General features: G+C 40.9%; 1 protein-coding gene across 3 annotated transcripts in view; it reads right to left on the bottom strand.

Annotated features, from left to right (window-relative positions):
• The window catches only part of Xrcc5 (X-ray repair cross complementing 5), a 96,384-nt gene that overhangs the window by 66,953 nt on the left and 17,036 nt on the right, over positions 1–12,395 (bottom strand). For all 3 annotated transcript variants that reach the window (XM_034498568.2, XM_076931709.1, XM_076931708.1), the window contains 3 exons: positions 11,224–11,362; positions 7,576–7,688; positions 2,732–2,794 (listed from right to left, as the gene is read on the bottom strand). In XM_034498568.2, the coding sequence (XP_034354459.1) occupies positions 2,732–2,794; positions 7,576–7,688; positions 11,224–11,362 (315 nt within the window). The remainder of the gene's footprint in view (positions 1–2,731; positions 2,795–7,575; positions 7,689–11,223; positions 11,363–12,395) is intronic.

Here is a 12,395-nt window from a genome sequence, read left to right on the forward strand (position 1 = left end):
CCAGATCAGTGAGTAAGAGTGTTTGTCCTTATTAACTAAGAATTGAAGGTTGAGTCTTCAGCATCTGAGCTTGAATCTCCAGCACCCACATAAAAATCCAGGCATGGCTGTGTCTGTAACCCTAACATTGACGAGTAGAGGCTGGCAGGTCCAGGGCGCTTGCAGGCCACCCAACCTAGTCAAAAGCACATGTTTCTAGTCCAGTAAGAAACCCTGTCTCAAGGAAGGAAGAGAGAGAAAGACTCCCAGTACATTTTTATGGTTTCCAAATCTACCACTGTGTCTTCTGTTCAGAGGTGACCCTATCAGTCTCTTCCACAAACCTCTAATGGTTCTGTTCCAGCATCGCAGAGCTGATTGGTGACCAGGGATCTTGTACTTTGCTTCCCCTGGGTGCTTCCACTTAATAATTTCCTTCTAGCAACAACCACACCCATGTCTTCTAATGCATTTCAGATTTGCCTAAGTAAGCTTCATCTTCCAAGTTTCTGATCACTATGTACTTTTCCCGTATCATAGCTAGCTAACACACAGTTAGGTATGTGTGTCCCATCCCTTCATAAAAATCTATGGCTTCAATGTCTTGCCATCAAAATAGTCTACAGATTCGATAATAGATAAATTCCCCCTCATTTCAAGGAATACTTATGTTAAGCCTATTCTCTGCAAGGTGTCAAGGTCCTGTCTCAGAGCAGAGAGGCCTCCCTGGCTTCACTGAGCAGAGATATTCTTTACCAATGGCAATGAAAGATGTACCAAACGGAACATGTCTGTTCTGATACTAAGTCCCATAAGAGATGACCAGAGAGTATGAGTCCAGGGAGGAGACTGTTTCTAATTTGCTTGGAATTTGAATGTGTGTGTCTTTGACAGGACCAGTCAGGATATTTAATGTAAAGTACAATAACTGTCTCTGTATTGTAACAACACTGAATCTGTATTTAACTCCACTGAGCTCCCATTCCTTTCCTTTCTCCTCTGCCCTTCTTCTCCACACAGTGCAAAACAGCACATAAATATATATATTCTACACACACACACACAACACACATGCACAAAATTATAAGCAAATAGAGAAAACATTTTAAGGAGTTAGTCACTGAATCACAGAATATTTTAACTGAAAAACAATAATATTCACCCACTTTAACAACCCCTACAACACACATGCTGGTACTATTGCAGACTCTGCTTGAAAACTTCCATGGATGGACTTAAAACAACCTCACAAGAAGGCAATCCATCTGGAGTTAGTGATCTCTGATGACAGAATAATTCATTTGGAACAAAGCTCCCCACCTGTTGGTCCTCGTTCAGTTCTCTGGTAGGAAACACAGATTAATTTCTCTGCCACATGATCCTCCTCAAAATGCCTGAAGACTGCTATTACATCTGTCACCGGCCTCCTACTCCTGCGTCTACCCACAGAAGTCTGCTGCGTGCATTTTCTACTGGAAGCTCTCATACCGCATACTCTCCCTGTTCTCCTATATAGGTCATAGGCCTAGTTAGACAATATCAGTTTTCAATTACCATAGGAAAAAACTCACAGATACCAAAAAGCCATTAAGAAATCAAAGAATCTTTTCTTTAAAAACTTCAAAGTGGCCGGGCGGTGGTGGCGCACGCCTTTAATCCCAGCACTTGGGAGGCAGAGGCAGGCGGATTTCTGAGTTCGAGGCCAGCCTGGTCTACAGAGTGAGTTCCAGGACAGCCAGAGCTACACAGAGAAACCCTGTCTTGAAAAAAAAACAAAACAAACAAAAAAAAAAAAAACAAAAACAAAAAAAACACTTCAAAGTGATTGATATATGACAAATATACAAAATTGAGCCATATCTGTCACAACCCACAATTATAGAATCAAAGGACCATGGGAAAGCAGAAGCACCCAGGTCACCAATATCTACCCCCAGAATGATCTCAAGTAAGCAAGTAGAGACAGCGTGCCCTTCATTTAGTATACCTGTACTTACTGACTGACTGCAGAACAGCCACTATAACCTTGGGACTAGCTTTACCTAGCAACTTCCATAGCTTGCCCATCAGAGCTTACCAAGTCCATAGGTCACCAAAAGTGCCAGTAAGGAGTCTGGTCAGCACTTCTCCAGGTCCACACACAATCCTAACACTCAGTGTCCACGTCAGCGCCTCTCCAGGTCCACACACAATCCTAACACGCAGTGTCCACGTCAGCGCCTCTCCAGGTCCACACACAATCCTAACACTCAGTGTCCATGTCAGCGCCTCTCCAGGTCCACACACAATCCTAATGTTCATCATTCATGAGAGATGAGAGCCAACATGGTCCAAAACTCCTTCACAGCTGACACCTCCACCTAAGTCAGGCTGGTCAGAGGTTGTTGCTGTGAGAGGCTATGACCTCGGGTCTTAGGCTCAAGCTAACACGAACTCATTTATCATCTCTCCACTTTCAGAGTTACAGGCTGGTGACTTTTCCACGGCTGGTGTGAACATTCATGTCATTTTAAAACACAAAGGCAGGCCATTGTGGTGGTGCACACCTTTAACCCCAGCACCTGGCAGGCAAAGGCTGGATGATTTCTTAGTTCAAGGTCAGCCTGGTCTATAAATCGAGTTCCAGGACAGCCATAGCTATACAGAAAAACCCTGTTTCAAACAAAGAAACAAACAAAGACCATAAACAGCACACTTTCCTAAAATAACAGTTCAATTTATAGCACTATCTCAAAGCTCCAACCCAACTCACCTCATCATCCTTTGCTGCAAAGACCTTTAGAACTTGATATCCCATGAAGAATCTTCTATGAACCTACAAGAGTAAGAGAGAGAGAGAGAAATGTTTTGAAATACATAACACTGTAAGGTCACGTGTTGCTAAAATGTCTGCTGGAAATGTTCTTACTGGTAACATCAAGAGCGACTAGAAACAACTTAGTACCTGAAGCTCAACTCAGTGAGCACCTAGTGCATAGCCTAGATGCTGTGCACTGAAACAGGAGTGAGCAGGGTATAACCATGTCCCTAAAAGCCTAAATAGTTGTGTAATTAAACGCAATGATGTAGTATATAGCCCAACACAGGGCATTAGGCTAGCCTGTGAAGGTTTCAGAAGACATATATAAAAATTGACCAAGACTTGGAAAGTAGGAACTAACAAAAGGAAATGTAAAGGCTGGAGATGGCTCGGCTGTTCAGAGCATTTGCTGCTCTTATGAAGATTACCAGTCATGCACGTGATGCCCATACATACATGAAGACGAAACACTCACATACATAAAAGTGAGTACATCTTGAAAAAGGAAAATGTAAAGAAAGGTCTATGCACCGGCTCCAGGGCAGACAACACAGTGACTAGCAATCTGGAGCGACAGGAACTGAGCATGTATTCATTGGTCCTGCTTTCAGAGCAGCACCAGGGCACAACACAAGGAACAGGTGAAAAATGAGAGATTAACAAAGACTGTCTCCTAAAGTCCCTTAGGAATAAAGTCCTCAGGAGAGGTGACAAGCCCCTGATGAACTCCAGACGAACAAATAAAGAGCCAATTCTGAGCAGACTCAGGGTAGGGAAACTAGTTACAGAAAATGTACTGCTGGTCCTTCCCCTTCTTGAAATGCAATCAAGGTCACAGAACTTTACCAATACCTGATTAGAAAATGAATGTTAACATTCCTGAAATCACAACCCCTACACCCAACCACCAAGCCCTGGCTCTCACTGTCTGTGGGCTTATTTAAAAGGATGTGCCATGTTGGTACTGGGCAACATTTCTCATCTGCTTTTTCCTGCACTTTTTTCTCTGAAACTGAGAAACTAGGAGCACATTATAATAACCGCAGTGCAAGCATCTTGAGCTGCAAAGGTGTGAGAGCCACATCATCTAAACATCCATTACTTCCACTTATTTCTTATTTCTATGTCCCCTCTGAAAATCACTATGCTAAGGCATACAAGAATAACCCTACATGTCAGTACAGCAAACTCAAGAAATCTCCTTAGCCTGATAGAATTTATAATAGTCCTTGATTTATTCAAAAAAAACAGCTAATGAGGGAGCTGAAGAGATGAGATGGCTCAGTAGTTAAGAGCACGTGCTGCTTTTGCAAAGTCCCGGAACTTGGTTCCCAGCACTCATGTCAGGTGACTCACAACCCCTTGTAACTCCAGCTCCAGGGAATCCAACACCTTTAGGTTTCACAAGCCCCTGCATTCACATGCACTTGGCTACACACAGACACATACACATGCATAAATAAAAATAAAAAATAAATCTTTAAGAAATAGCTAATGATATCTTTATCTAGTATACCTAAATGACTTTTTAGAAGAACAGCCAGGAATCTGGAGGGAAACTAATTGCCAGTCTTTTCTGTCTCATAATTATCTACTCAGAATACTTGACAACTTAGCAAGAGAACTGAAAAACTGCTTGATAATTTAAAATAAACAGTGTATGTATACACACACACACATACACACACACACATACACACACACACACACACACATACACACACACACATACACACACACACACACACACACACATGTGGTGGTGTGCTTGGTTAGCCAACAGTCACCATCCACAAACAAAACTATTTCACACCAATTCCCTCCAAAACTGGTGTTTTGTCAACATTCCAACTGAAGATGGGGTGGAGGAGCATATGATTTCATTTAAGATAACTGACAACCACTCATCTATTAAAAGCTGCACATCTGTATTTTGTCATAGTCCATATGGAAAATATTGTGTGCAACACTTTGTGTCCTTTAGGTAAGATCATACATGAAAGCAGGTATGTACAGGGGACTATTCAAAACTGTGCTAGTTCACATGGTAAGTGTAGTACTGATTGACGGCGGCACACAGTCTCTGGAGTCAAGGAGACCTGCCTCAAAATCCACATCTCCTCTTGTTTCACTGTAAGGTCTTTGGCTAGTTATATAACAAGGCTAATCCTCTATTTCCTAATCTAAAAAATGACTACAATAGTATATGCCTGGAAGGGTAATAATAACTGAGAATTTTTATCAAATGCTTACATTGGTTGAAATACTGTGATTATTCATTGAATGGTAATTATAATTATAATATTTTCATGATACTTGTCTGAGACAGAACTTTAAAACAAAGTTGAGCAGGCACCGCCTGGCTTCTGGTCAAAGAGATGAGCCTGGGCTCATCCCATCTCGGGAAACCCGTGAGACTCTTCTTCTCACTGGGGAACGGGTGGGCTCTTCTCTTTGAGATGGACAGTCTTCGCCCATTTTCTAAGCCCAGACTTGACTAAAAGTATTTTCGTCTTTCAGAAGCAAAATCAATAAAATAAAATTGATTTAGAAGTTAAAAAGAGAGAACATGATTTTAAAAGTAAAATTTGAGGTTAATACATGTCTTTTTTAAAGGGATATGTATTTCTTTTGGTTATGTTTGCCCTGTTTTGCTTTGTTATTTCTCTAAAATAGGCCCCTAATTCCAGCTTGACAAAGGTAACTTCATTATTAGCAATTCTGAATTATACTAAAGGTGCTTGGGATAGGGGTTATCTGTCTATCTAGACATGGGCAGAAAGAGCAGTTTCAGTCAGATGTAGTAACACACATCTTTAATCCCAGCAATTAGGATGCAGAAGCAGACAGATCTCTGTGAATACAAGGCCAGCCAGGATACATAGTAAAATCTCTATCAGAAGAGAGAAGGGCTGGAGAGATGGCTCAGCGGTTAAGGGCATTCAGTGCTCTTCCAGAGGAGCCAAGCACCTACATGGTAGCTCACTGCCTTTAACTCCAGTTCCAGTGACCCAGAACCATCTTTGGACCTCTGTAGACACTGCATGCACATGGTACACAGATAATCGTGCAGGCAAACACCCATGCACATTAAAATAAAAGTACAAATACATCTTTTTTTAAAGGTGAGACAGTTTCTACAAATTGGTTTAAATAAGGTTAGTTTCACTCAAGATTAATAAATATTAACTTACATATTTTGCAATGCAATTAGTTTTACTTTAAAGAATTTTTAGGGGCTCTAAACTTCCAAAAAATGCTCACTTAGCACATCCCATTTTAGTATTCTTAGAGATCTTAGGTAAGTTTGCCCATTTTTTTTTTTTTTTTTTTTTTTTTGGCTTAAAGAAGTTTATTTTGTTTGTTTATTTGTTAAAAAAAAAAAAAGTGTGTGTGTGTATGTGTGTATGACATGTATATACAGGTGCTCCTAGAGACCAGAAGAGGGCACCAGATCCCCTTGAATTATACTAGGCAACTGTGAACCACCTGACTTAGTGCTGAGAACCAACTTCTGAGTTGTTCATGTTCTTAACCACTAAGACATCTCTCCAAGCCTTGGCCTATGAGTTTTGAAGACACTGCTAACAGTATGGATAATCATGAAAGCAATTCTCCTACAGCTCACTGAATGAACCTAACTCTAGAACTACATAAGGCTTGTGTGCTAGGCACACAGATCCAGACTATGGGTGGTATTTACCTTCATTATAATCCCCATGAGTTCTCCAATAGCATCTCTTCATTCCTATGAACTTAGGGAGGAATTCACATGCAAAGATACTTGCTGGAGTGGTGGTACAAGCTTTTAATCCCAGCACCCGTGAGGCAGAGGCAAGAGGATCTCTGAGTTCAAAGCCAGCCTGGTCTACGGAGTAAATTCAAGGACAGCCAAGGCTACCAGAGAAACGCTGTCTCAAAAAACCAAAATAATAACAGTAACAATAATCATATTAGTATTTATTAACTATGACTCATCATTTTGCGGTCCACCCCAAGAACAGCAAACCTAAGATCCCTGGGAATCACTGGGCCATGCTTCCCAGGGCCATATGTAGTAAGCCATACATAGTAAGCTGCTGCACGTCCCCTTTTGTCTACCTCATGTATCTGCACTTTAGTCCCTAAAAATCATGTGTCTTATGGATAAGGTTCACATCCTAGAACCCCACACCAGAAATTGAGGGAAAAGGTGACCAACCATGAATCAATGATACTCTGGAGTGTAGAGATGGTGCAGTGACTATTTGCACATCCCTCTCTTCCAGAGGACCTGAGTTCAAATCCCAGTATCTATGTCTAGGGGGACCTGACTCTTCTTCTTCCTCCAGCACCTGTACTCATACATACATGCCCACATACAGCCACATGGATGAACACATACATAATAAAAAATAATTTTAAAAAATATATTAAAAATAAATGATATTCTGAGATTTAATTGACATTCAAAATCCAGCTAGATTACATATGTGTGTGTGTGTGTGTGTGTGTGTGTGTGTGTGTGTATATATCTGTACCTCCACACTCATGTGGACACACTCATGTGTGCACACACACACACTCAGATACACACATGGGACATGGGCACAGGCACACACACACACACTCATGCACAGACGTACACGCATGTGCACACACAGAAATTAATATTTTTTATATAAAAAAAGGCAACACTCATCCCCAAACTACATTTTAGAAGACTGAATAAGATATAAGTATGAATTTTAAATAAAATAACCAATCAAAAGCTCAAGGCATGTACTTTGTTCACAACTGCAAGGTAATTGCTGTACCTGAGAAGATTTACAAAATCCCAAGACAGAGAAGCACTTCCCTTCTGATTTATATTTCATTTGTTCCTCATCCACTTTAGAAAAAGGAATGATATCGCTTCCATAGCGGAACCCTGGAGAACGAGAGCAGAGTATGTATTAGGCATGTGGGGCCTGAAATAAGCTGTGTACATGCATCAATACATGTGTATATATACATGTGTATGTATATCAATACGCATGTATACACATCAATACACGTGTATATACATTAATACATGTATCCCAGAGCCAGTCTCTTCTGCCCCCTGTGACCAACATGGGAAAAGCAGAGGTAGAAACAAGCCACATCCCCCCTGACAGACGATTAAGGTCTAATTACATTTTTAAGGTAGCATCCTCTGCAGTCTGGGTACCTTAATGATCACCCAACAGAGAAGACTGTACAAACACAGCACATTAGTCATCCTCCAAAGAGAACCGTGCTGACTACAGAATGAAAGTGAGTTGTAAACATAATCAAAAGCACATTTATTCACAAACCCAGAGGTCCACAGAGAAAACAGCCCATTGGAAATCTTCAGAACAAAATGTTCAAAAACATATGCTGGAAACAGACAAACCTGCAGCTATCTAACAGAAGAAGCTGAAACTCTATTTTAAAAGCATCCAATTGACAAGTTTTATACTTTTCTGGATTTGAATTTATTGTATTACTGGAATTCAGTTTTATTTGTTTTTAGTGTCTTAGTTTGGGTAAATATGGGCTCATATGTCCACACTACAAATTAAAAAAAAAAAAAAAAAAAAAAAAAAAAAGAGCAAACCCACAACCCTGTTCTCCTGCATCTGCTCTCCTGCAGTGCACAGTATCTCTCCAGTGTAAATGCAAGAAGGGTCATCAAAACCCCAGAAACAGTGAGAGTCCCAAGACAGACTTTTAAGAAAGTCTCATGCATGGCTTTTTTAAAAAGATAACAACAAATTCAAAAATTCCAATACAAAACCCAACAGGGAAACATATGAGACGCGATTAAGCATGGCATCTAAGTGGACTATTTTTTCTTTTTTTTCCAGTCACTTGTATGCAGGTAGAGGAAAGGGTACACACATGTGTGCATATGTACATACAGCTATGCTCACCTGGGAGTGCATGTACAGGTCAGGGGTCAACTTTGCCTCTGTTCTTCCTCTACTGCTCTACTGTTCACTACCTTACATTTTGAGACAGGGCTTGTAAGCAGGCCAGAAGCTCTCTGTTCCAGCAGCTGACTGGCTAGCAAGCCTGGGGGTTTACCTGTCTCCTCTCCAGCACTGGTGTTGCAGGTGTGCACTGCCATGTCTGGCTTTTTTTATTTTATTTACTTGTTTGGTTGGTTGGTTTTGGTTTTTTGCTGTTAGTTTGTTTGGTTTTTTTTCTTTCAAGACAGGGTTTCTCTGTGTAGCCCTGGCTGTCCTGGAGTTCACTATGTAGACCAGGCTGGCCTCAAACTCAGAGATCTGCCAGTCTCTGCCTCCAAGTACTGGGATTAAAAATGTGTGCCACTGCATCCAGCCCCGCCGGGCTTTTCTGTGAGCACTGGGGATCCAAACCCAGGTCCTCATCCTGGCACAGCAGCTCTTGCTCACCAACAATCTCCCACACCCTAAACCAAGAATTTTCCTAACTTTTTCTTATCATCAATCATGTTCTTATTTGAATTAGCAGAATCTCAGAGGTGCTCATGAAAACTGCCTGTGCTTTCTGGTTCTTCTAATTCAAGCACAAATAATGCCCCTCTAAGCCAAGGAGTACAGAAGAGACTGTAATATACCACCATACTCTGGCTCACATGTTTACTAGATCTGCTGGGTAAGAAAAAGAACAGCCCACACATTAGTGAGTAACAGTGGAAGAGACGCAAAGGAAAGTAGTCTGTAACAGGAAGGGAAAAGGGGAACTGAAGGACTTCCACACTATGACCCAGACTGTGTCTAATACTTCCCCTTCAATTGCCTGCCCTAAGAATCTGTCCCAGATAACAGAGCTTTCTTTGAACAACTTAAAGAACTGATCCCCTCTCCTCTATTCCCTCCCCTTTCTAATCTAGCTGTCACACTCATCTCCCCATGGAACACGCCTAAAGACCGTAGACATATTGGAGTCCCCTAAACCACCAATGGATCCATGTACCTTTAAAATCATGCATACACTCTGAGTTTATCACCCAAAACCCTTTATTGGCCCTAGTTCTGAACAGAATGGAGGAACAGACTTTGGAAGAACACAGCTCTCAATTTAGTTTTGTGCCTGTGTGCAGGTAGCTGTGTGACTTTATGTTTAATGAGTGTCTTTCAGCTTTGGTCCTTCTGATGGCCAATCTTGATTATCTACTTGATGGGATAATAACTTTGGAGTCACTGTGGAAACACTCCTCTGGATGTACCTCTGAAATTGCTACTCTGGGTTAACTGAAGTGGGAAAACCCACCCTGACTGTGGATGGCACCGTCTCATGGGCTGGGGTCTAGAGCTTAGCAAAAAGGAGAAGAGCTGAGCACAGCTAGCTGACCACAGATGTGGCCGGCCTCACATTCCTGCCCGGCAGACTGTAACCTCAAACTGTGGGTCAAAATAAACCTTTCCTAGCTTGAGTTGCTTTTGTCACAACAGTAAGAAAAGTACCTACGATAGTCCTTCTGTGGAAAATAGAAATAGCAACAGTGTCTGCTTCATTAGGTTGTAACAATTAAGAAAAACTGCAGGCTGCTACTTAGGATACCCCACAGGACCTCTGAGCCTGGCCTGGCCCTTACTCATGCTCCTCTGCCACCATGAGCCAGTCCTTCCACCAGAATACAATGATCCACTGACGGGGTCATAATTCCAGCTCAACTACAATTCCAAAAGTCATGCTCTACGCTATGCTATTGAATTCAATCAAACCAGTAGTAGATATTGTAAAGTATTCATTATATTCTGTACATAACTGTACACACTACTAGGTTCAAACTATCCTATTCTCTCAGACTTAAATACATGCAGTAAGATAGAATGCCATACGTGAGGTTTTTTCCCAGACCTGGAAACTTAAAACGACATTAAGCAGTGCACAACCTAGTAATAAGTTGATCCACGCACCCTGGCTGCCATCTTAAGCATCACTTGGCATCTGAGGATTTGAGCTCTTGAATATTCAGATATTCTCTGCTAGTTTCCAAGTCCTCTGGATAAAGATGTCGCCTGAACATACTATTTAAGCCAAATGGGTTGGGTATATTTAGCCCAGCTTTAAAGAGCCTAGTGTGTATAAGCCACAACAACAATCACAAATAATATTTTCCCTAAGTGAGCATATCCAGTAGGATATAAGATCTGAAACTGGCATTTGAAGAATAAGGGCAAAAGCTGCTTCAGCCACTTTATAAGCACCCTCCTAGCTAGCGAATCTGTGCACAGAATAAAGCCAAATACAGGTCCTGCCACTTGACACATTTAAATTTGGAAGGATGCAATACACAGGTCCTTCTCCAGAGCCATCTTGCTGGAGGCCCCACTGACCACAGGACCCAGTGTTTCTGCTGCACCTCTGTATCTCAAAGAAGCGTCTCTAGGTGACCAGTCTATGCTGCCTCCCATCGCCTTGGAGAAAATCTCTCTTAGACCAAAGTGCAGACACTTGCTACACACCTTGAATAGTGTCCTCTTTGGAAACTTCAGTTTCATCATCGTCATTTAGGCAATAAACAGTCTCTTTTTGAATATCTTCCTTCTTCAGAGTTCTTGCGTCCACAACTATCCAACTCTTTTTAAATTTCTCTTGTACAATCTATTGTCAAAAGATAGGTAGAAAATGAGGAGAGACAAGATAGTGACTGACAGAAAATGAAAATCTGACAGACTTAACAAATTATTCTACCTACAGTATTTAGCCTCTCCTTTCCTTTTATTAAATTTTAAATTACTTCAAATGGGAATACCTTATAGCTGTTTCTACATTCCTCTTTTCTCCTTTGGTAGGCTATAGCTACAAACTGATTTCTGAATACACATATACTTTCTATAGAAAACTCTCAAATTGACCAATAAAGAGGGAACATACATCTTGCCATACATACATACATAGTCATACATAGTCACAGGGAGGGAGAAGCCAACAAAGGAAACTGAGAGATTATATTTTCATCACTAGGCACATTCTTTTGGCCTTGACAGAAACCAAAGTAACTCAAAATCACCTCTATGGCTCTTATCATGTATTTGGGGATTAAGTTCTTAAACATACAAAAATATCTGTATATTTATTTCTCAGATTTAATTATATTTTTAGCATATATTTAAAGGGGAGGAAGGAAGCTCATGTTGAAGCTTAGATCAGATTTCTACTCAGACTATAATTTAAATAACTGTGGAAGGCACCTGACTTTTGAAAGTGAACTCTGATGTGCAGATGCACATGAGTACTGACACACAACCTGACACTAACAAGCCAACATGCTTGACATCCTATAGATGCTATTACTACTGGACCACTAGTAACTGAATTAGGTGTAATGATATCTGCACAGTGGTACACATAACTCTGTTATATTACTGACACCCCCACTATGATATACAAAAACAAATTAGTCCATCACATTTTCTTTCCCCTAAAAGGAAAAGACACAAAGGCCTGAATTCCTGAGGAAGAAGGAATCAAGCCATATTATAAACAATTTTTAAAGCCTCTCCTCGCATGCCTTTTCGATGAAAAGCTATACAGAGATTAAATCAAAAGGGAGAGCAGTAAGAGAGGCAGTAATTATACTCTGAATAACTCACACGTGAATTGTCAGCTTCTTACATAAGCATATTTATCTGCC

The sequence above is a fragment of the Arvicanthis niloticus genome, chromosome 3 (genome assembly GCF_011762505.2).
Source record: "Arvicanthis niloticus isolate mArvNil1 chromosome 3, mArvNil1.pat.X, whole genome shotgun sequence".
Taxonomy (NCBI): domain Eukaryota; kingdom Metazoa; phylum Chordata; class Mammalia; order Rodentia; family Muridae; genus Arvicanthis; species Arvicanthis niloticus.